Source organism: Mastigoproctus giganteus, chromosome 13 (genome assembly GCF_048544385.1).
Source record: "Mastigoproctus giganteus isolate SK-2022 chromosome 13, ASM4854438v1, whole genome shotgun sequence".
NCBI lineage: Eukaryota > Metazoa > Arthropoda > Arachnida > Uropygi > Thelyphonidae > Mastigoproctus > Mastigoproctus giganteus.
The window spans coordinates 33,585,946-33,611,905 of NC_143587.1; the positions used below are offsets into that span (position 1 = coordinate 33,585,946).

At 36.3% G+C, this 25,960-nt stretch overlaps 1 protein-coding gene across 1 annotated transcript in view; it reads left to right on the forward strand.

Annotated features, from left to right (window-relative positions):
• E(z) (histone-lysine N-methyltransferase E(z)) overlaps positions 1 to 25,960 on the forward strand; it is a 238,997-nt gene that overhangs the window by 128,061 nt on the left and 84,976 nt on the right. Inside the window, exon 11 of the mRNA XM_090387215.1 lies at positions 10,502 to 11,472. Within this exon, the coding sequence (XP_090243341.1) occupies positions 10,502 to 11,472 (971 nt within the window). The remainder of the gene's footprint in view (positions 1 to 10,501; positions 11,473 to 25,960) is intronic.

A 25,960-nucleotide genomic window follows, 5' to 3' on the forward strand; every position in this document is an offset into this window, starting at 1 on the left:
CTATTGGATTAACAGCAGTTTAAATCCATATAATTTCAGTAAGGCCAAATTGCATTGGCTATTTTATTTTGAAGATTTAAAGTGCATTTGGCTTTGAGTCAAAGATGGTGGATGGATTGGTTTTGATTGCCTCTTAGACTTGTGGCCATCAAAATGTTTATGGGTTTTTTTTTTGTCAAAATGTTGTGGACTTCAGAATAAATGGTATTATTATTATTTTATTTTATTTTTAATGGCACCAGAGTAAGCTTATCACTCATATAAGTACCATGTTTGCATATCCACAGACTAATTTGCAAGTGTGTAGGCTAGAAACCTCAGAGTAATTCACAAGGAGGGGAGCTGATACTCTCTTCATGTGAGTTGAGCTAAGTACAGCCTTGATTAGAGAAGAGAGGGATTCCTTTAGAAATCCCTTCAGTCAATGACAGAAATTGATCCAGACCTCTTCAAATAAGTTATGTATAGTATAATACATTGGCTGTGGTGTTTTTCCCAACCACGCTCCTCATTGTAAATAATTATTTTAATGAAACAAAATGCTTGAATTGACCAATAAAGGGCATTTTTCTTGCAATGTAGCACTCAGATATTCCAGTAGACATTAGTTTTGACTGACTGTTGGGTTTATTTCGATTTGTCATTTCAAAATAGACTACACCCGACATATTATACTAAATACACAATAACAACTTTGTTGGGGCGCCTCCGTAGCCAGGTGGGAAGGAGCAGCAGTGCGTAGCACTCGCTTCTTGATTAGACCGGGGTTCGAGCCCGTCACCACCAAATACGGAGCATGCGGAAAGGTCAGGGAATGACCACCGCATATCCCGGAGCAATATGGCCTCAGTTGCTAATGCTCCTAAAAACCAAATAACAATAACAACTTTGTTGGGTGCAGTTCTTCTCTTGACTGGTGTAGTTGAATCTACAAGATTACCCCACTACTAATGACATTTAATGTTAACGATAAAGCACTCATTTCTTGTTTCCAGTCTCTGATCCAGAAATGGAGCTTGATGATAATGGAAATGCAATGAAATGCAAATGTACACTCGTGTCAAATTTTTTTGGAGACAATTTGGGTGGAACCAATTTTCCTAGTTTTGTTGCTTTTTGTAGTAATTTTAAGTGACAGTGAATGGTGGATTGAGTTACTGAGCAAGTGTTGTAAATGTTTTGATGGCTTTTGCTGTCGAATTCAACAAGTTGTCCTGACTGGGCATCATCAATTCTGCTATAATGGAAGACCTGAACTTTAAAAACCAACAATGCAGTCTCTTCTGCTCCTGATCTGATTAGAAGTGATTGATGTTTAACTGTCCATGAAGTTGCTAGTGAAATGGGTATTTCTTATAAGATCAGTTTTAACACGAGTTGGGAATGTGACACATTTCAGCAAAGCTTGTGTCTTGCATCCTCATGGATTGAGTGTAGAAAATGGCTGGCAAAGTGAGCTTGAGAGAATTGATGCTTGTGTCATGACAGTCTCCCAGTAGATGAAAAGTGTTGCCACTTGACAATTTTCATGCACAAATTTCTTGCAGAGCACTCACTGTTACACCTTTCACTCAAGCTTAAAGTTCCCCTAAGCTTGAGTGAAAAAAATCACAAGGATTATAACGACTCAGGAAATTATTCAGAACACAACACAACACAGGAACTACTAGCAATTCTAAAAGAAGCCTATCAGAAATGCTTTCAGAATTTGCAAAAGCATTGGAATTGGTATATACAGTGTTAAAGAGACTACTTCAAGGAAAATCATTCCAAATAGCTGGTAAGCTTTGCTAGTTCCCAAATATTAGTTCCCTGGACTTTTTGATCACGCCTCATATAATAATAATAAAATTCTTCACAGAATTTTACAACGATACGATTCCCGTCTATAGAATACATACAACATCCATATGATACATAGAACAACAATATAATACATATAACATCCAGAATACACAAATCACAGTGAGTATATTGCTTTCTCCAGCATAAAATTAACCTAAATAGCTTTGAGTTATCAATAATTGCATTTGAACTGGATCTTCTGAGATACTGATGACATAGGGCCGTACTGTAGAGTATGATCTGGGTATAACCTGATAGACCAATTGAGCCAGTCTGGACATCTTTCACTTGTAGTCAGTTTTAGTTTTAATGACAGTTACAGGAATGGTGATGGCATGTGAATATGGATTTTCGATTTTTTTTCCCTGTAGGCCGAAACACTGGACCACAGATCAAAATCAATGTCAGCAGAGCTCAGTGTGCCAATGGTGCTGTTGGGAAAATGCCGCTTGAAGGTCAACAAGAGCTTCTACAGGTTTGAGCAGAGCACTGGAGGGTTTCTGAGAACTCTACCTAGGATTTTCCAGCCCACGAATTCCCAGATGTTGATGAAGTCATGATCTGCAGAGCACAAATTGAGTCCATTGTGAGCTTCCATACATATGCCACATGCCGGGCTGGGGTATAGCTTAGATTTTTACAGAGCTGTTATTTTGATGTCGTATAAGTAAGGTGAGCCCATTTGAGGACCCAGAATTCTAGACCCCAAAGCGTCTTTGGGCTGGACAAAGGAGCTGCAGACAGACTTCAATACTGTAACTGATTATTGAACTGAAGTAATAGAAGAGAAATTTCCTGACAGTTTCTGTATTATGCTATCTACAGAGGTCGGGATTCATGCCCAGAAGACCTGTAGCACTTTTGAGCGCAGTTGCTGGATTTGATCCTTATAAGTCAGATATATATATATATGGTATATATTTTTTGAAGGCTCTTTCAATGCAGGATGAACAAATAATGTGTGTATGCACATGTTCTCTTGGAACTATACAGAGACATGCCTACTATCTCTCAGCTGTATTTGCAAGTAATCACAGCTTGTTTTTTATTTATGATAGTTTAAAAAATCGGCAGGAGATCCCCTTTAAGCAAGATTCAAGACAATGTGGACTTCATTTCCTGTAATTCAGATCCAGAAATTCATGAAATTGAATCAAATAATATGTATGTGAATATTGAGGTTATTGCTTCAAACTAAAAAATAAGTAATGACAAGTTTTTATTTTTTTTTTTAATTTTTTTTCTTTCTTTTTACAAATTTTTTTTTTCTCTTTTGACAATAGTTCTGCTCTTATGTTTAGATGTATTTATGTACATGATTTTTCAGTTTTTGTAAATTTTCAAATTCCCTTAAATTCATTCTGAGTTTTGTGAATACTGTCTGGAGATCCACTTACCAAAGAGTTAATGTTTTGTGTAATTTTCTGCATTGATTAAAATTGTTTTTCTTTTCCCTACTTTTTTTTTTTTAGGAATTGGTTATTGTTTTTAATAAAATGCTTGTGATTAAAATGACGTAGTTCAACCTTATTGTGGAACAGTGGTGTTTCTAATGTCTGCTGAGTGTATAGCTGTACAATGTCCTCAACATATTTTTCAGAATATCTCTTAAGGTTATTTAAATAATAAAGCTTCTAATTGAAAAGGTATCAAGATATTATAATTATGAAAGCTATATTATTTATGATTAAGTAGCAGCTCTTCCCCACTATTTTATTCATTATATTCAGTTTGTTGAGTATTGTTCAACTTGAGTAGGACATAACAGCCTTCCCTGAAATATAATTTGTCCTGCTACAACTTTTTTGTTTTTTAATTTTATGTCACTCCCCCCCCCCCTCCTTTTCTTTTTCTTAGTAATACAAACTGTGGTTTTGATTTTTCTGGGCCCAAACAGATTTCTCTCTTTGTAATGACTGCTTTTGCTGCTTCTGCTGCTGCTGCTGATTGTTGCTGGTTTTTTTTTTTTTTTTTTTATCCAGAAATTTTTAATAATTAATAACCTCTTACTTGCATCAGCTTATAAACATTGATTGACTGTATTTTAATAATTATTATTTTAATTCTTTTATTTATGAATACTCACTTCGGTCACCGCCACAGTATTTATGTTGAAATTATTCACCATAATAGTTAAATCTACTCATATACAGTTAAAAACTTTTGGATTAGACGTTAAACAGATTAAAATTATTTTATATTGGATTGTCATACTGTATGTAATTTTTAAAAATTTTATCATTTTATACTACAAGATAATTTTATAAATTCAATTATAATGATATCACATTTGTAAATTCACTTTGAAAATAGTCAACCTAAAATAGATTAATGCATTTATTTGTTAAATTGATAGCTCTCCTTCTTCATTGATAGAATTTATAGTTTATATTAATGAACTACATCATTGTCTCTCAGCTTCATTGACTTTTTGCTTAAGGCAGAACTTTTTTAAAAAGCACAGAAATAAAGTTCTTCAAAAGGAAAGAAAGAAATTAGTAAATTTTGGTATTGGTATAAAAAGAGTATGTAGGAGCCTCCCCTAAAGATGCAAGGAAGCAAGGCCTTTGCTACGTTGGAGGGGAGGCTCCTACATACTCTTTTTACACCAGAAGATACTGATTTTTGCTCCGAATTTCACCAAACCGTCAACCTCGACCAGAAATTTCCCCACTCAGAAAGTCAGTTCATTTCAATACACAACTGTAGACCTGTTATTGGGTGGGTAATTTTGACCCTATGATTTTTTTTTTTTTTCCCATAATCAAAATAATCAGTTATTTTGATTATTATATGACTCTTGATTATGCCCATCACCACTGTCAACAGGTGCTTAAAAAACTTTTATAAAATGCAATGAATAGCAGTACAGCACAGTCCATTTTTATGAGTATGATAATCAAAATTTGAAAGACAGGAGAACAAACAAACAGCTGACTTTGTTAAACTATAGTGTTTATATAACTTTTTTAAAAAAGTTAATTTTATGTCTCTAGAGATTTGCATTTTTTTTTTTTTTTTTTTATAATGTACATTACAAGAAATTTTGGCTAAGGTAAAGAAAGCCAACATGAGAACGACGAGAAACGTCGGATAACTTACGCGGAAAATTAGTTTCCTGACACTGGACTCTAATGCTGCTCGCTTGGTAAACAGACAGTAGGTGTTATCGGTCTGGAGCCGAAATCAAGAAGGTTATATTGATTGACAGGTAGGCGTGCCAAACGATGAAATGATTGGTGGTGGGCATGACAGACAACAAGCTACTGTGTAGTCATTGGTTGGCATTATAATGTGTATTTATGAGTAAAGAACGGTGCATAATAGTTTTGTGATGAACAGTAAACAAATAATAGTAGCAATGAATCTTTTAAAGATGGAAGAAATTTGTAAGGAAAATAAAACGTTGGCTGATTTTTTGTTGAAAACTAAATTAATAAAAGTTTCATTCCATTAATTTTTTTGTTCTTCATTATGTTTTTTCTCATTATTAAAAGCAGATTTTTGGAGTTCATTAGTTTTTACTATATTGTTGATTTAGGTTTGGTTACGAAAAAAGGAAAAAGTTTCTTTATTTTTCATTATAGTTCGTAGCCTGGCCTTAAATGGTAGGTTAGGAAATAATAGAAGAGGTTTCCTTATATTTTGGGACCTAACCTTAAACGTTAGGTTAGGAAATAGGAAAAGAAAGAAAGAAAGATTCTTTTTATATATATATATATATATATAGTGAATAGCTATTGAGGTGTTGATTGACATTATGATACGTGTGTATCTGCACGAGTGTCTTTAAAAATAAAAGTACAGTAATAAAAAATTAATATTTTGTTAATAAACAATTTATGCTCTAGTCCACCCATTCTAAAGAAAAAATGTTAGGTTACCCCTCCATTTCAGGAGGGATTCAAGCTCCCATGGGATTCAAGTGGACCTGACCTTTTTTCACCATTATGGAAAGTGTTCATTAGGGCATGTGCGATTAGGGCAAGTTACCATTGAGGTAAGTGACCATTAGTGCTTCTGAGTGCTACTAAAGTGATACTAAACCGATATTATCGTGTGTTGTGTTCACGCACTAATCAGCACATCATTTGCCACGCCTACCTGTCAATCAGTATATCATTCTCAACTTCTGCTCCAGACCGATAACGCCTACTATCTGTTTACCGAGCGAGCAGTGCTAGAGTGCCGTATCAGGAAACTAATTTTCCGCGTAAGTTATCTGTCATCCTCGTGTTGGCTTTCTTTACCTTTGCCAAAGTTTCAAATGAACAGTTTTTAAAAAAAAGTTGGGTAGATAATTAAAGTAACAGTTATAAAGAAGGCAGTGGACAGAAACATCATTATATGAATATAAGATGGGAATGGTTATAAAGAAAAGAATTAATGAGTGTAATGGGAGGGTTTGCATGATGATTACACTGAATTTTTTGCTCTTTATTAAAGATCTAATACAAACATACCATTAGTAGATATAAAATTGGAAGGAAAACTTAACAGTATTGTAGACTAATTGCCTCATTCTTGCATTGCATTAAAATGATAAATTTATCAAAAAACGAGTTAGCTTTTTATAATGCAGTTTTTAAACCAATTGTAACTTAAGTAGAACTAACAGATGGAAGCAATGGCAAGACTGTATTGATATCTGATATGCACTAAAGTAAACCACAGTTTACTCAGCTATTTTATTGACATTGCCGCAAACTTTGACCCGGTAATAACCAAGTCTCTTTGTTGTTCCTTTTGTGGCACCTTTTTTGTAATGGTTCCTGTTTTCCAGCTTAAATTTGTGTTAAATGGCATGAAACTTGTCTTTTTGTGATGTTAGTTTTTGTATCATTCCACAAATTTGGACCTACCTCAGGAAGATCTGTTAGCTTCTGTGATTATGCACATGTATTTTTCGCAGTTGATATTCCACTTAGTTGTTGTCTGTCAGTCCTTTCAAAATACATTCCGTTAGCTTTATCTACAAATACCAACTGCTTAAGATAAATGTTAAGTCGGTACTACTTCCTCCTGTTGATTCAGACAAGTTTTTGGATATTTGAAATTAAGAAAGAGCTTCTGTTTTTGAAAGTATCAGATTAATGAGATGTGATCTCATTAACCTGATACTTTCTGGTGTCCAGCAGAATTGTCTTGAATTGTTTTCACATATAAGCTATACATCTTACCCTGTTTTTCTATATTCTTCCTCCATCTGGGCATTTGCTCCTAAGTCTGTCATTTACCTCTCACTTCTGTTAAATATTTTGTCCCATGCGGTCTTAAGTGAAGATGAGGTATTCTCAAGTTCACTCCCACCTCATGTCAGTATCCTCTATATTCTTCCTCCATCTGGGCATTTGCTCCTAAGTCTGTCATTTACCTCTCACTTCTGTTAAATATTTTGTCCCATGCGGTCTTAAGTGAAGATGAGGTATTCTCAAGTTCACTCCCACCTCATGTCAGTTTATGTATACTGAAAGCTAACTGCTGTTTGTTTACTGAAACTTTTGGTAGCAAAGGATAAATTCCTTTATATCTGGATTTTACTCAGTTCCCCTTAGAAAATATATAGCCTTTTCATTTTTATTGTAAAGACAATCAGTGGGAACCTTTACATGTTGAATAGCTGGCCTATGCTTCAACTTCATGAGCATTCGACTGATTTCATCTTCTAGCAAGGTGGCCTTCTCACCTGCATGTGGCCATATGAGAATTTCTCAATAACACACTACTGCAATAACAGATGGGGCATGGTACCAAAGAAAGACATACAATGCTCTCGGCATGCGAGGTCTCTGTACCTAACACACAACTTTTTTTAAATTAAAAGCATGCCATGATTGTGTCACTATTGCCAACAGAGATTCTGGGAAGAAGTGGATTATCAAATCAACGTCTCTCACGAGGCTCATATCACTTCTGTAGGAGATATAGGAAACTTTCAGAGATTCTCTGTTCATGTATACCATTCTTCATTTTTATGAAGAATGATATACATGAACAGAGAAAACAGAGTTGTTTTTTTGAAACTGTAGTTCTCTTTATGTCAACTTGTATATTAACAAGTTGATCTAATCCCATATACTGCTAGCTAAGATTTAAAATACTGCCTTGCATGTGTATTTTTTATAAAGAATGCTAAACTTTTAAGTATAGTACTCACTCCTGACATTTGCCAGCAAACGTTTTCAATTATCTTTCAATAAAGCTAGATTTTCAAAAATATTTTATCAACAAATTAAAGATATGAGTGATATAAAGGTCAAAAATAAGGTTTCAGTTAATATTTAGTGGTTAGTTTATTTAACCCAGTGGTGTCTACAATGTACTTAAAATGTGCCTTGCCAAAATAATGATCCCTTGTTAATTGTGCGGCAGTTGTGTTCCCCTGTGGCAACTCCCAGAAATATATGTGCAAGTACAGTTAACAATCTTTTAAACTCAAAAATAAAAGACTAATAAATTTGTGTTTATAATTTGTCTAAAATTTTTTTTTTTTTTTTTTTTAATTTTCAGCAGATTTTTATTTTTTGAAAATGAAGTTTTGTAAAACAACATTTTTTAAATATTTGATTTTTTATTAACAAATAAAAAGTGACATACAAGAATTATTGCAATCCATTAAAAAAATTATGAAATATCGGTATTGTCCAAGCAGAATTTAAAAAAAAGAGAGAAAAAGAGAAATCTGAAACTTTTTTCCAGAAATTAAAAGGAAAATTAGCACTTATCAAGTGCCCTGCCACCTCCTTTTCTGCGTTTTGGCACACCACCCCACTGCTGGGTTAATTAATAAACTTCCTTCCCAGTGACATGCTTTTATTTATATCTCTCATTTATATCACTTTATTTAGCTTTTATAGCAAAAGAATCAAGGAATAATTGGAGGTGGGGAGAAATGGCTGTTTGGATTTGATCACATATACCTGAAGTAATAATAAAAAGTCACATGAAACTCTTTTATCCATTATGCTACTTGTTCATCTGCTAATCTCGTTCTTGTAATATCCTGATTTGCAATGTCAATTAGTAATTTGAACAATGCATCAATTACTTAATTTCGTATTTAAAAATTAGCTCATTAAATTCTGGTTAATATCATAAACTCAATCCCTGGTTGAGACATTTTGAATGATATATGATTTATCTTTGCAGATGCAAAACTCAAGGCCAATATCATGAACAAACATATATTCAAGAATGGTTTTAATGATGTGTAATAGATTCTCATGGCAATGAGATATGTGCATACCATACTCTCTTCTGTTCACAACATAACAAAGCTTCTTCATATCCAAAAGATATTGAAATTTTTTAGTCATCATTATGAACAAACTGCAGCGCATGTTAAATATAATTACTTTTTAATTAAAAATAAAATAATAAAAGGTCTCCTTACATTAACTTAGTATTTGTATGACGCACAGTTTGATTGAGAGTTGTTGTCAGGTGGGATTAAAAGAAACCAGTTGATTGTCACGGAACTGAGCAGTTAAGAGTCAGCTACAGGAAAATTTTCTGAAGCTGACTTCTAATTGCCAAGTGCTATTGAGAGGCAATGGTATTCAAAATGACACCTTCGCCTAATAATATTGGTACTATGTTTTTTTTTTTTTTGTTTGTTTGTTTGTTTTATAGTTAATTTTGAAACTTTAGAAAAGTGCTATAACAGTTTAAAAAAGTAACAGATATAAAGAGCATTTTTTGTCAGTCCCTTGTATCTTATTATAACTTGAGTTTGATTGTATTTACAAAATTTAAAATCACTAATGTACAGTTATTTAATAATTGCAACATTTATTTCACTTAAAAGATTTAATTAGTTTTGTTAAGATTTAGTTGGTTAAGTATTCTGAAATGCAAAGTTTGATTCCCTTAGTGTTTACAACAGTGCCATATATTTTTAATCATTTACTGTAAGCATTAACTTTATCTATTACTTGCTTATTCGTTATTAAAGAACCTTGCAACTGGAAGTCTGTCAGCAGAGTGATTGCTAAAAAAATAATAAATAATTAAAAATAAATGCAAGCAGTCCTTTTAGGCATGCTTATTAGTATAATACTTTTATATAACAATTGTTCAGGAACTAAAATGTTTATTGAAAAGCATTGTGTTTCTGTAAATAAATACTCTGTAGAGATCAGTATAACTTGTACCAAGTGTAGTAAGCTGATATTTCATAGTCATTAAGATTAATTCTCCGAGTGGCAGTGACACATTTATTTTAGTTACTTATCTTAAACGTTGTTTGAATAAAAGAAAAACAATTTTTGGACATAATTTTTGTACAGTTTCAACTTGTTTGGTAAGTGGTGGTTTGAACAAAATTAAATTTTGTTCCCACTTGTTCATAATGCCATAAATCTAATTACTATTCATCACTTTTTTTTTTTTTCCCCTGTTTACACAAGCTTAGTTTATGTAAAAGAGTATTTAAAACTGATTTCTGAAAAGTTTAAATTTCAGTTTAATTACGAAAGGAAGTTGTTCTTTGTATGTCAATGTTATAATAGTTGTGTGGAGAGAAAGAGAGAGAGAGAGAGACAAACAATTTAGGCATGCTTATTAGTGACTGCATATCATCATAATTAAGAGGAACCAAGAGACATCTAAGTATCTTTGGTAGTACTTTTCTAGCACTTATGCCTTTCTTTTGCAGATTTTGCAGCTATGGATGCCAATGCAGTGGCATCACTTACACAGTCTGGTAGCCTTAGCAATCATGACTATGACTTAAAGAATAAAATAAACAACAGTCTCTCACTCGCTTCTGATAACAGTGGATCATCATTAGAAAAATTGGATACAATATCAAAATCAAATATTGAATATCCTTTAAATATTGCAGTTGTTAGCCAATCTTTCTGGTCAAGTGGGTCTCTTCTTTCAACACATGATACAAATGTCACTAGTAACATTAACCAAAATGATCTTGTGATTGCTGCTAGTACACATCCCAATACCATGGCAAGTGTGTGGCCTGCTTCATTGCTTGCTCCCCAAAGCATTCATGGTGAAGGCCTGCCTGGCTGTCCTCCTGTTGCACCAGTCTTCCGCCCTTCACGACGCTTTATTCCTCCTAACAATCATGACTACTGTATGCCTCCTCCTTCTCCATGTGATGATCAGTCTGGTGACCTCTCATTACCTGACGATAACTCTCTGTATGAGATGTCAGCAAAAAAGTCTGCATCTGTCCAAACGGATTTTCCGGATGGCAGTGATTATGCAGATGATGAAGATGCACCGCTCATCGCAGAAAAGTGCACCAGCACCTCTCCTGAGCTGGATTTCTCTGTCTGTGAATCTTCTTCTGATCCTTCTCACCCGACTAACCCTTCTGAAAGTCTGTTGTCTGTCCACTCTGACTCTGTCCACTCTCCACTGGTTACACAGCTCCACTCACCTACATCAGTGACTACAGATACTTCACAAGCTCCATCCTCTCCCAAAGGAAAGTTAGAACTTCTTGACCCAAGCATGTCACAGCCAGTTCCTCCTCTTAAGCCATCTGACCTGGAAGCTAACTGGACCGGTGCAGAGCAATCTCTCTTTCGTGTGTTATGGCGGGTTTTCTACAACAACTATTGTGCTATTGCCCAGATGGTTAGAACCAAAACATGTGCCCAGGTAGGTGTTGTTTATTTTTATTGAGCTTTTAAATATATTTTTCAGTTAGCTATTATATATATGATTATTTTACATAAATAATGCATTAATAGATAGGAACAAAGTATACTACATTGTTAATAAAGCAATAATTTTTTATCACTGATGGTTTAGGAAATATCATATATTTTCTTCCTCCAGGTACATTGAGGATGTAAATATGTGATTGTTTCCAAAACTGTCAGTAATAATAAAATATTGCTTTATATAAACACCAAAATAATGTAATATATATTACTTCCTATTACATAGCTGCCAACTCTCTGGATTTGCAACTCTCCAGTCGTAAATATGGAAAGTTGCAGAAACACAGCTTTCTTCATCTTTTTCTTTTTTGCAAAAAAATAGTAAAAATATCTTTTTTGTGTAACATTAAAAATTCCGTTATTTTCTGTTGTGAATATGGCCATAATAAACACCTGAGAATGGTTTGTAGTAATTTACAGTTAGCCATAAAAAAGAAAACTTGTGTTTTGCAGGTTTTTCATTTCCAATGCAACATGTAAAATATGGCCGAGGGAAGATACCCTCTCAGGTTAGAAAGCAATAAAGATTAATAATAGAACTTCATTTATTAAAAACTTGTATTGCTAATAGCCTGTAAATACAAGCCTTCCCCTGTCATTAGAATAGTAAATGCCATTTTCCTTATCAATCACAATTATAAGACCAATGAGATGACAGAACGAGTAAAAAGACATACGTAATGAACAGCAAAACAGATTGGTCAATGTTGAACTGGTTGAGAGTACACCACAATATTCATGGCAATGTCTGAGTGTTTTATACATATAGTAAAAAAAAAAATAATAAGGCAAACAAGCATTAGTGCCGTTCTACCAACATGCCATTGAGGATTTGTGTGCTGATATGATCCAATAAAGTGTTATAACTTCAGATATTTAATGTGCTCATAGCTGAAGCTGCATGATTTTGTGAATAAATTGTGATCTTAGAAACTCAGCTGGTCACCAAACTGTTTTGAATTCCTCTGACCAAAGTGTGTTTCCTTTTGGTGGCCAAAAGTCAGCTGGCTCCAAACAGAATATATAAAGCAAATTGCTGAGTTTCAGAAGTATCAAGTTAAATAATATTTAACTTAAATATAATTATATTTGGAGAACCAGATCATCATCTAGTAAGCCCTATTTAGTTTTTTGAATAAAATTGAAATGAATTTCACAAAAAAAAATAAATAAATAAATAAAAGTTTCCAATATTTCCCAGTATCATTAAAGATAAAGGAATTAGATATATTTCTATCTATTTCATTGTGAGAACCCATCAGACACTATTACGAAAAAAAAAAAAAAAAGAAGAAATAATTTATGTATAATGGTTTTTTTGTTTGGGGGAATAAGGAAGCTTGAAATATGAATCCCAAATCATGCTTAGCATTTTAACAGTTCCTCATAGCATTGCAAAATGTAAGAGAAAAACACACACACACACACACACACACACACACACACACACACACACACACACACACACACACACACACACACACACACACACTTCAGATATTCTCTTTCTGGTGAAGCTTTAAAAATGCTCTTGATAGCCTACTCTAAACAGTAGTGCTATTGTTAAAAACAGAATTTTGATTTAACATTTCTGAAGTGGACATAGTGTGTTGTCTGTGAAATTTAATTTATAGTGCAGTGGAGAATTTTGAAGACCACCTCCATGAAATCTATTTTTTTAAACTCCTGCACTTTGCAAAAAAAAAAAAAAAAAAAAAATCAGTTGGGTAACTGTAAGCAAAAACTTTTGAAAAGTTGGCAGCTGTGTTATTAAGTCATAGTGGGTATCTACATAATGCCTTGGATCAGTTATGTCAGATTTACATAAATAATGGCTTTTTACAAAGATTTAGTTTTTTGTGTTGGTACTTAAGAATAATAAGAAAGTTATTGGTTATCTTATCTTGAATAGTTATGAATAAACAAATTAAATCTTGCAATATTGCATAAATTGTACTGTATATAATAATGGTTTTTTTTGTTTTTTTTTTACATTATAATGTGTTCTTCATTCTCTGTCACTGATTTACAAAAAAGAAAAGAACAGTACAATGTTGAAATTAAAAGTTTACTTTAATATGCTAAAATATAAAAGAAAGATAGTGTGTTGTGTGATGGCATAACATTTAACTCACAATTGTGGAACCACTTATAGACACATTTGTTTATGTAGTCAGTTTATTGTAGTGTTTCAGTTGTAGTGCTTCAGCTGTAGTCAGTTTATTGCGGTGCTTCAGCTGTAGTCGGTTTATTGTAGACTAAGTGATTGAAACACTCAGTTTTTTTCCACCCAGATATCTACTAGTACAGTTCAGTAACTTAATTGATATCTCTGCGTTTTGGAACTCACTTCGGGATTTCATCTTCAGGCAAGAATAAACCTGAAATGACTTCTCAGTGACAAAATCCTAAATTGATTTCCAGAACTTCCATATAGCATTAGCATTAGCATTAGTAGAGGCATTTGATGCAAGAAAGCAAGCTTATGCAGCATCAGCCAAAAAAAAAAAAAAAAAACCACTTCCACTTCACCCCTCTGTTCATTCAAAATACCTGTCCAGCTGAGCTTTAAACTTATTTAGGCTATCAACCTCCACCACAAGGGATGGAAGTCTGTTCCACCAAACAACCACCCGCTGGCTAAAGAGGCACCTCCGTAGCCAGGTGGGAAGGAGCAGCAATGCGTAGCACACGCTTCTTGATTAGACCGGGGTTCGAGCCCGTCACCACCAAATACAGAGGATGCGGAAAGGTCAGGGAATGACCACCGCATATTCCCGGAGCAATATGGCCTTAGTTGCTAATGCTCCTAAAAACCAAATAACAACAATAACAACAACAAAGCTGGCTAAAGGCAAATTTCCACACGTCTATCCTACATCTGTCTTTCCTCAATTTGAATTTATGCCCTCTCAGGTGATTTTTCTGAGCTAGAGGAAGAATCCCATCAGCATTGAGCATGCTTAAACCATTCAAGGCTTTATACACCTCTATCAGATCACCTCGCTGGTGCCTAGTCTCCAGACACTGTAATTTGCAAAACTTAAGCCTTTCTTCGTAAGAGCACCCCTTTGTTTGTTCCATTCACTAATCTTGTTGCCCTTCTCTGTACTCGTTTCAGCAGCTCTACATCCTTCTTGAAATGAGGCCTCCAGACCTGTATACAGTACTCTAGGTGTGGCCTGACCATCGCCTTATACAATGGAATAATCACCTCCTTATCCCTGCTGGAAAAATTCCTGTATATCATTGACAATACTCCATGAGCTACTCTTGCAGCCCGTCTGCACTGCTCAGAGAACTTCATATCTGCCTGCACAACCACCCCCAAGTCCCTTTCATTCTCTACCACTGTCAGTGTTGTACCACAGAGTTGATACGTTGCTCTGGGGTTGCTGTTTCCCATGTGTAGTACTTTACATTTGTCAATGTTAAACTTCATTTGCCACCTCTCAGCCCATCTGCTCAACCTTTCCAGATCCTGTTGCAGCAGCATAGTGTCAGTAGTGTCCTTGACAACCCTGCCAACCTTTGTATCGTCTGCAAACTTGGACATTAAGCCCGATATACCATCATCAATATCATTTATAAATACAGAAAACAATAATGGACCCAACACTGAGCCCTGAGGGACTCCACTAATAACATCAGTCCACGATGAGCAGTGTCCATTGATTACCACTCTCTGTCTTCTCCCCCTCAACCACCCCTTTATCCATAGCAGCAATTTGCCTCCAATGTCACACTGCTCCAATTTGTGTAGCAGTCTTCCATGTGCAACAGTATCAAAAGCCTTTCTAAGATCCAAGTATATAATATCAAAGTTATTCCCTGCATCCAGTTCTTTTGTGACTGCATCATAGTATCCAATCAAGTTGGTCAGGCAAGACTTCCCCTTAACAAAACCATGCTGTGTCTGAGCTATAACTGAAGTCTTGTCTAAATGATCCTGCAGTGCTTCTTTAACCAGTGCCTCCATTAATTTTCCTGGAACAGAAGTTAAGCTCACAGGTCTATAATTACTTGTGTCAGCCTTTGATCCTCTTTTGTGAATTGGGGTCACATTTGCACATTTCCAGTCTATGGGTACCTCCCCTGAGTCAAAGGAAGCTCTCATAATTATGGCTAAGGGTTTGCTTACTTCCTTTGCTGCCCCCTTTAATATAACTGGATAGATCCCATCCACCCCGGGTGCCTTTCTTGTGTTTATCTTCAACAGTTTCTCCTCCACTTTACTCCCAGTTATTTCAAGATTCTGTAGCTTACTGCTAGAGTTGAATACACCTCTGGCATTCCCCTCGCTGAATAACTCCTCATGTGTGAATGTCAATGCAAAATATTCATTTAGTTTGTTAGCTACCTGAGCAGGATCATCAATATCAAGTGGACCAATCTGATTCATCCCCTTCCTTCTAGAGTTTACATAAGTAAAGAACTCTTTGCTGTTTTTCTTTGCATCCCTTGCCAAGGATTTCTCGTAATCTGCCTTCGCCCGCCTAACCTCCTTTGTAACTTGGTTGCATATTAACTTGTATCTATCATAGGCTTTTGTGTCATGTGTTAATTTGTATGTATCCCATGCATTTTTCTTCTCTGCCATATGCTTCATTAGTTCATCTGACATCCATTTTGGCCTAAACCTTGAACAATATTTCTTAGTTGGTATGTAAAGCCTAGTAGCTTCCAAGATAAGTTCTTTGAATGCTTCCCATTTTGAATTTGCTGTTGGTAACATCATCAGTTGGTCCCACTGTATAGAATTTAAATACTGTCTCAGTCCATCGTAGTCGCATTTACAGAAGCAATAACCCTTCCCTTTACCCCTAATGGTAGTTACCTCTTTGAGTAAATCCCACTTCAGCACACTGTGATCACTGCCACCTAGTGGTTCATTTATCTGCAGATTCTTAATGCATGAAGAATCACTGCTGATAATCAAATCAAGAGTATTACTCCCTGTAGTTGCCTCCCGAACATGCTGATGTAGAAAACAGTCATCCAATAAATCCACAAAAGCCCTGCTAGTGTGTGAGTAACCAGCCCCCAAATTCCAGTCAATATCTGGGAAATTAAAATCTCCCATTATAAGACACCCTGATTTACTGGCCCACTCTATTTCCCTGTACAGTTCCTTATTATACTCATCAGAGTCATTAGGCCTATAGCACACTCCTACTCTCAATTTTGATCTCCCAATGCTTATGTCACACCAAACTGACTCCACACTGCACTGTCCAGCGATGTCGACTGGCTTCACTTCCTTGGTTTTTATGTGTTTCTTAACTAATAGCATAACACCTCCCCCCTTCCTATCCTTTCTGTAGACGTTGTACTCCCCAAATTGCAGTTCTGCTTCCCTTATATCTGTGTGACACCACGTCTCTGATATCCCAACAATATCTGCCTTCGATGTTTTGAGCAATACCTCAAATTCATCAAATTTATTTACTAAACTCCTAGCATTGGTGTACACGCAAGTATACCTGCACCTGTTTCTGTTCTTAGCTACCCTAACACAACCCATGTGTTTACTTGTACCGCAATGGCTCCCAGCAGTCTCTGAAATACCATGCATCTTGTTTTTCAGGCTTCTGCTCATTCTAATAGAAGCAGTGCAAGAATCTCTTTCACCTCTGCCAGTGGCTACTGTCAATCTATTGGTCTTTGTCTCCCTATTGGTCAATCTATTGGTCTTTGTTTATATAGTCAGTTACTTTACTGAATTATACTAGGTATTGGGATATGAAAAGATTTTTTGTATTTCAATCACGTATTCCACAGCAAACTAATTATATAAATAGATATGGTAGGAAGTTCTGTTTTCTTATAACTCAAATTATTCTAATTCATAATAATGAATTAGAATATTTTGAGTTATAATAAAGTAGATATTTACAATACCAATATAAAATACAAGGATGTTGATTTTTGTCTGTTTTAATGCAATTGTTAGTTAATAAAGTAATAATTATTGAGCAGTTATATTTGTGACCAGTTAAGCACCAGTATACTCTGCAATATAATAATAATTGAAAATAAATGTTCAGGCTAAAGTGATAAGAAACCATTAGTTAACAAAACGTAATTATACAAATAAAAATAGGAACAAAAGTAATAAAAAAAAAAATCCAGTTTGGAGTAATTAGAATAGTAATAACGATTTCTGTGTGTATGAATGGTGGGATGACAGTTTAGAGCTAGAGAGCCCATTCTGAAAAGACCATTAACCTGGATTTTTAAATATATAAAGCATTGTATAGAATTATACATTGGAGTTGGAGTAGATTGATTTTAATAAATAAATGAATAGGTATATTCATTTACTTAAATGGGATTTTCTTAAAAAGATGTATTACCATCAGAGGCAAAGGAAAGACCTTTTACTTTTGTAAAAGGTGACTACAGTAGTCTGAGAGTTTTTAAATTCCATACAGCAGTACCAATTGATGTTACCATTAGCAACTTCTAAATGGGAAGCATTCGAGAAATTAATCATAGACTCTACTAGGCTTTTCGTACCAACTAAGAAATAATCTTTAAGGTATGAGCCTAAATGGATGTCAGATGAACTAATGAAACTAATGGAAGAGAAGGAAAATGCATTGGATGCACATCTGCAATATTATGTATTAGCCACTTCATGTGTCATTAATTTATTTGTTTTCCTATGAGTTGTACTTTATTCCATACGTTTGTTCTCATATAATGTAAGCCCTTATAACTGTTTCAGTAGTTGTCCCGGGGCAAGCTTGTAATTATCAGAGCTAATAAATGGAATTAATTAATTAATTATCAGGTGATAGATATGTGGTAGATATAAACTGGTCTGTAATCAAGTCTCAAAGGAGGTTAGACAAGTGAAGGCAGATTACTAGAAATCTTTTTCTTTGGCAAAGGATGCAAAGAAAAACAGCAAAGATGACTTTATTTATATAAAACACTAGAAGGAGGGGGATGAGTGAATTTGGTCCACTTGATATCAGTGGTTTGACTGTTGATGATCCTGCCGAGGTTGCTGACAAACTGAATGAATATTTTGCATCTACATTCACATATGAGGAATTCTTTAGAGAAGTAGATGCCAGAAGTTTATCAAACTCTTATAGGGAGCTAAATGGTTTTGTAATAATTGAGAGGAAAGTGGAAGAAAAATTGTTATATAATTTCTAGTAACGACTGATAAACTGGTTTGAGTTAAACTTTATTAAAATAAATAAATAGATATATACATAAATAAAGTACTAAAACAGATATAAAAGTGTTAAAATAATACAAGGGTTAAATATATATAAAAATAAAAAGCAATAAAATAGAAGCTTTCGGGGCGAGGTGTCCCTTTGTCAGCTGCTCAGTGTACGAGATACTGAGTATTTATGTGCATAGGGTAAAACAACAGAAGACGACTGGGTTTGGTTGCAAATCACTACTCCAGTTCTGGTAATGCAGTATTATGCATGTGTAAGAAATGCTAGCACTCATTGCACTATAGTGTGGCAGACTCCATAATGAGGGTGCATATGCACTCCCCTATTACGATTCATAGTACTATTACATCTCCTTGTATTGCTTGTCCTTCCGCAAACATGCTCTGTCAGTTGTACTATTCAGTCTTTGAATGCTTTCCATTCTGATTCCACGCTGTTCACTACTGTCTTAGGTACAACCTTCCTGAACTCTTCTCTGAACATTGCCCCTTTTCCCTCTTCTTTCAACTTCCACACCTGTAGTTTTCTCTCTCTCTCTTGTTATTTTGATCCTCTTCAATTTGGGGAATCTTAAAACTCAAACAACTAACCTATGATCACTACCCAAGGAGACACTAGGAATGACCTTGATGTCCACTAGTCTTCTGTGTCGCTCTATATCCACGAGTATATAGTCTTTGAAACTGTGAAGAGAGAGAGAGGCCAAGAGGATAGTTACCAAGGAAAGAAGACTGTGATTGAAAGAATGTAGTGAAACTCTATGACAAGATATTGATGTTAATAAAAAGATGCTGTATGGTATGGTGAGGAATAGAAGAGATGATGAACAGAGCAAATACTTGATGGATGATTATGAGAACCTAATAACCTAGGATTAAGAGATAAGAGAAACATGGAAGAGGTACTTTGAAAATCTGTTGAACATGCAGGACAGCCAGCAAAAGGGACAAATGCAAGTTGATCATAAAAGAGGGGATGAAAGAGAAAGTACAGAGAGAGACCAGATAGATTTGACATGGAATGATGTAGTACAGGCATGGAAATACATCAAGACAGGTGAGTGGTGAGTCTGCTGGTATGGATGAGATAAACAAAGAGATGTTGAAGGCTACATGTGAGGCAGGGATAGCTTGGACAGACAGACTGTTCCGTAAGATCTGGGATGAGAGACAGGTGCTGAAGGACAATAAAAAGTGTTCCAATTATAGAGGCATCACATTGACATCGCATGTGAGTAAGTTGTATGAGAGAGAGAGTTAAAGTGGAAGATAAGAGGAACAATTGAAAATAGGATGGCCGAGGAACAGTATAGCTTTAGGCCTGGCAGATCAATGGTGGATCTAATTTTCTGCATCGGGCAACTGATGGAAAAGTGTAATGAACACAAAGAATTATGGATGGCATTTTGGACATAAAGAAAGCGTTTGATGCTGTAAAGAGAGAAAGTCTGGGAGGTTTGAGAAACTTGGGGATAGAGGAACACCTTGTGGAGAAAATTTAGAATATTACACCAATACAGTAAGCAAAATAAGAACAGTGATGGGGTTAGCATTAGTAGAGGCATACAATGCAAGAAAACAAGCTTATGCAGCATCATCCAAAAAAAAAAAAAACCCTCCCATTTCATCCTCCCGTTCGTTCCAAATGCCTGTCCAGCTCAGCCTTAAATTTATTTAGGCTATTAGCTTTCACAACAAAAGATGGAAACCTGTTTCACCAATCAACAACTGGTTAGCTAAAGGCAAATTTCCATACATCTATTCTACAACTACCTTTTCTCATTTTGAAATTGTGCCCCCTCAGGTTCTTAGTCTGAGCAAGATGAAAAATCCCGTCAGCATTCAGCTTGCTCAACCCATTCAAGGCCTTATACACCTCAATCAGATCACCTCGCAGGTGCCTACTCTCCAGGTGCTGCAATTTGCAGAACTTAAGCCTTTCTTGGTAAGAGCATCCTTTTGTTCCCCTCACCAATCTTGTTGCCCTTCTTTGTACTCGTTCTAGCAACTCTACATCCTTCCTAAAACGAGGCCTCCAGACCTGTACACAGTACTCTAGGTGTGGCCTGACCATTGCCTTGTATAATGGGATTATCACCTCCCTGTCCCTGCTAGCAAAATTCATATATATTATTCACAAGACTCCATGACCTGCACTGGCAGCCTGTCTGCACTGCTCAGCGAACTTCATATTTGGCTGCACAATTACCCCCAGGTCTTTTTCCCTTCCACTTCCCTGAGTGTAGTACCACCCAGTTGGTACATTTCTCTTCGGTTATTGCTACCCATATGCAGTACTTTGCATTTGTCAATGTTAAACTCCAGTTGCCACTTCTCAGCCCATTTTCCCAACTTATCTAGATCCAGTTGGAGTAGCATACTGTCATTACTGTCGTTAATAACCCTGCCAACCTTTGTATCATCTGCAAACTTGGACATTAAACCTGATATACCTCCATCAATATCATTGATAAATATACAAAATAACAAAGGGCCCAACATCGAACCCTGGGGAACTCCACTAATAACATTTGTCCATGAAGAGCAGTGTCCATTGATTACCACTCTCTGTTGTCTCCCACTCAACCATCCCTTTATCCATTTTTTTTTTTTTTTTTGATTTGGTAGTTGTTGGTGCATCGGCTTCAGTGGCCATATTGCACCTCCCAAGGTTTTTGCAGTACTTTGATCCAAGCCCGAGGCGGGAATCGAACCCGCGACCTTTGGGTTGCCGGGCAGGTACTTTACCCACTCGGCTAGCCCGGTCGACCCTTTATCCATTGTAGCAGCTTACCCTTCATGCCATACCGCTCCAATTTGTACAGCAGTCTTCCACATGCAACAGTATCAAAAACTTTCCTGAAATCCAAATATATGATATCAAAATTATTTTTGGCATTCAGTTCCTTTGTGACCACATCATAGTATCCAATCAAATTGGTCAGACAAGACCTCCCTTTAACAAACCCATGCTGTGGCTTAACTATTACTGCAGTCTTGTTAGATAATCGTGCAATGCTTCTTTAATCAGTGATTCCATTATTTACCCCTGAACACAAGTTAAACTAACAGGTCTATAGTTACTTGTGTCACCTTTTGTGAATTGGTGATACATTTGTACACCTCCAGTCCATGTGGACCTCCCCTGAGTCCAAGGAAGCTCTCATAATTATGGCTAAGGGTTTGCTTACTTCTTTTTATATAACTGGATAGATCCCATCCACCTCAGGTGCCTTTTTTATTTTTAACTTTAACAATTTCTCCTCCACTTTGGCACTCCCCTCATTGAATAATTCCTCGTGTGTGAATGTAGATGCAAAATACTCATTCAGTTTATCAGCTACCTGAGCATGATCATCAATAGTCAACCCATCTGTGTTAAGTGGTCCAATTTGATTCATCCCTTTCCTTTTAGAATTTACTTAAGTAAAGAACTCTTTGCTGTTTTCTTTGCATCCTTTACTAAGGATTTCTCGTAATCTACCTTCGCCTGCCTAACGTCCTTTGTGACTTAATTACAGACTAGTTTATATCTGCCATAGGCTTCTGTGTTACCCAATACTTTATATGCATCCCATACCTTTTTCTTCTCTGCTGCGAGCCTCATTGGTTCATCTGACATCCATTTAGGTCTAAACCTTGAACAGTATTTCTTAGTTGGAATGAAAAGCCTATTAGCCTCCAAAATTAAGTCCCTGAAGGCTTCCCATTTAGAATTCAACGTTGGTAACATCATCAGTTGGTTCCACTGTAAAGAATTTAAAAACTGTCTGAGACCACTGTAGTCACCTTTACAAAAGCAATAGTCCTTCCTTTTAGCTTCGATGGCAATTACATCTTTAAGTAATTCTCACATCAGTACATTGTGATCACTGTCACCCAGTAGTTCCTTTATCTGCAAATTCTTAATGCATGAATAATCACTGCTTGTAATCAGATCAAGAGTATTACTCCCTCTGGTTGCCTCTCGAACATGTTGCTGTAGAAAACAGTTATCCAATAAATCCACAAAAGTCTTGCTAGTGTGCGAGTGACCAACCCACAAATTCCAGTCAATATCTGGAAAGTTAAAATCTCCCATTATAAGACATTCTGATTTACTGGCTCATTCTATTTCTCTGCACAATTGCTCATTATACTCATCAGATTCATTAGGCCTATAACACACCTACGCTCATTTTTCCTTTCTCAGTGCTTATTTCACACCAAACAGACTCAACACTGCATTGTCCACCAGTATCAAGTGGATGCATTTCCTTAGATTTTGTGTGTTTCTTAACTAACAGGATTACCCTTCCTACCCTGTCTGTCCTTTCTGTACACATTGTACTGCCGACCGGGCTAGCCAGGTGGGTAAAGTGCCTGCCTGGCAACCCAAAGGTCGCGGGTTCGAATCCCGCCTCGGGCTTGGATCAAAGTACTGCAAAAACCTTGGGAGGTGCACTATGGCCACAGAAGCCGATGCGCCAACAACTACCAAAAAAAAAAAAAAAAAACACATTGTACCCCCCCAAATTCCAACTCTGCACTGCCTATATCTATGTGACACCACGTCTCTGATATCCCAACAGTATCTGCCTTTGATGTCTTGACTAGCACTTCAAGCTCATAAAATTTATTAACTATACTCCCAGCATTGGTGTACATGCAAGTATACATGCACCTGTTCCTGCTCCTAGCCACTGTAACACAGCCCATGTATTTACTTGTTCCACTATGACTCCCAGCAATCCTGGAAATCTCCATTACCGTGCTTTCCAGTCTGCTGCCCATTCTAATAGAAGCAGTGCAAGAATCACTTTTGCTTCTGCCTGTGGCCACTGTTAACCTTTTAGCCTGTGCAGTTTTCCAACCCACCTAACACTGCCTCGATAGCATTGACGGAGGGTTGACGGAGAGTTTCAAAATAACATCAGTTTGAAGCAAGGAGGCGTCCTGTCACCACTACAGTTCATAGCTGTCATGAATGATGTGCAATGTAGAGGGGTGGAACAACTTGCAGAGGACCAGATGAAAGTCATGCTTTTTGCAGATGACCTCTGCATATGGGGAGAGAGCAGGGAACAAGTGCAACGGCAAGTTTGATATATGGGCTAGTATGACCAATGAATTTGGACTGGTTTTCAGTCTGGAGGAGTGAAGTAATGGTTCTAAAGAGGAGTGGTGAGCCTGAGGGATACATTACAATGGTAGGGAAAGAGCTAAAAATGGTTAGCAACTTCAAGTATCTAGGAAGCACCATTACAATGACTGGAGTGATAGACAAAGAAATAAGTAGAAGGATACAAGCGGACGGGAATTTCTACAGGTAGACAAGAGATCTGATCTGGAACAGGGACATATCACTGAAGTGTAAGAAGGCTATATATCAGGCCTATTACTATGGACTATGAGGAAAGAGGATGAAAGCAGAAATGAGATTGTGAGAAGCATAGCCAAAAAGACAAGACATGACAAAATCAGGAATGATGTGATTAGGGAGAGAATTCAGATTGAAAAACTCCAGAATAGGATTGAAAGTTCCCATTTGAAATGGTATGGACACTTCAAGAGGATGAATGAGAGGCGTTTGCCAGGAAGAATGTTTGATTTACGATTAAGGAACAAAAGACCAAGAATGAGGTGGCAGGACATGATAAAGATGGATGTCATTAAAAGAGGAGGAAACTGAAGTGAAATCAATGACAGAGAGAAGTACACGGACAGAGCATGGTGGTGAGGCTTCATACGTCAACCCATGGAATAGTAGAATGAAGACAGATGATGATGACGACGATGGTGAGTACTATTACAGCTGATTATGTGGAGTGCCTCAAGCCATGAATAGTCGTGAATGCGATATTGAAACCATTGACTGTTGACGGGATTACCACCAGCACTCATGGCTTGAAGCACTCCACAATGGCAGCTGTAATAGTACTATGAATCATAACAGGGACATGCACCACATTATGGAGTGAGCTATATTACAGTGCGATGAGTGCTGGCATTCTTTACACATGCGTAATACTGCATTACCAGCACCAGAGTAGTGATTTGCGATCATGCCCAGTCGTCTTCTATTGTTTTACCATGCACATATATATACTCAATACACCGAGCAGCTGATGAAGGGACACCTCACCCCAAAAGCTTCTATTTTATTACTTTTTATTTATTTATATATATATTTAACCCTTGTATTTTAATGCTTTTAACACTTTTATTTTATATCTGTGTTAGTATTTTATTTATGTATATATCTATTTATTTATTTTAATAAACTTTAACTTAAACCAGTTTGTTGGTCGTTACTAGAAATTATATAGTGATGCAACCCAATGCTCAAAGCCTATTTTCTAATGAGAAATTATTGATATTAAACATAAGAAAGGCACCTGGGATGGATGGGATCTATCCAATTGTATTAAGGAAGGCAGTGAAAGAAGTAAGCAAGCCTTTACAATTAAGGGACAAAAGACAAAGGGGGAGACCGAGAATGAGGGAATTAAGGGCGCTTTAGTCGCAGAAGAGAACAGTCGGTGGATTTGTGGCTGCTGTAAAGGGATAAGTATTTTTCATTTTTACTGTATTCTTCGTTAATTAACATACTGCATTGTGTTTTACAGAGATATTAAATAGGTTTAGTAGCATTCGCTAGCTTCTTATTTTGAATTTAACTAGCGATTTTTGGAAGTTACAACTCCAGGTATTGAAGCCAATATTGTTGAACTAGCTGCCGTATTGTAGTCGATAAGAAATAGCGTAATATGAAGCACTCAATTAGGAACCTGTTAACTTATTATAGTATTATCAATTAATTAAAAAATATTATTAATCTTATTAAATTTCGTTGTTAATTAAATTGTATTTAAACGGAAATCATGACCCAGACTAGAGCTGCGACACAAAGATCACAGACTAGCGAGTGCTGTGTGTCAGGGGAGAAACGAAGGGGGCAATTCTCCAACGCATCACAGACAAAAAATGTGCAAAATGTGAAATGTTCGCCGACCTTTCTAAAACAGGACATGATCTAGCCAAGGAGGATGCCTTTGTGTGTGTGTGTGTGTGCTAGGTGTCTAGAAATTAGGCGCCAGCTCAGCGTTCTGATGTGCGTCTATGAGAGCTTGAGGTGTAGGGTAAATGCCCTCAAATAAATTAATATGAGGTGGCCTGTCAAGCTCTCAGCTGCCCAGCTCAACAGCAGAGCTCACTCCTTGCGTCAGGCAACACAGAG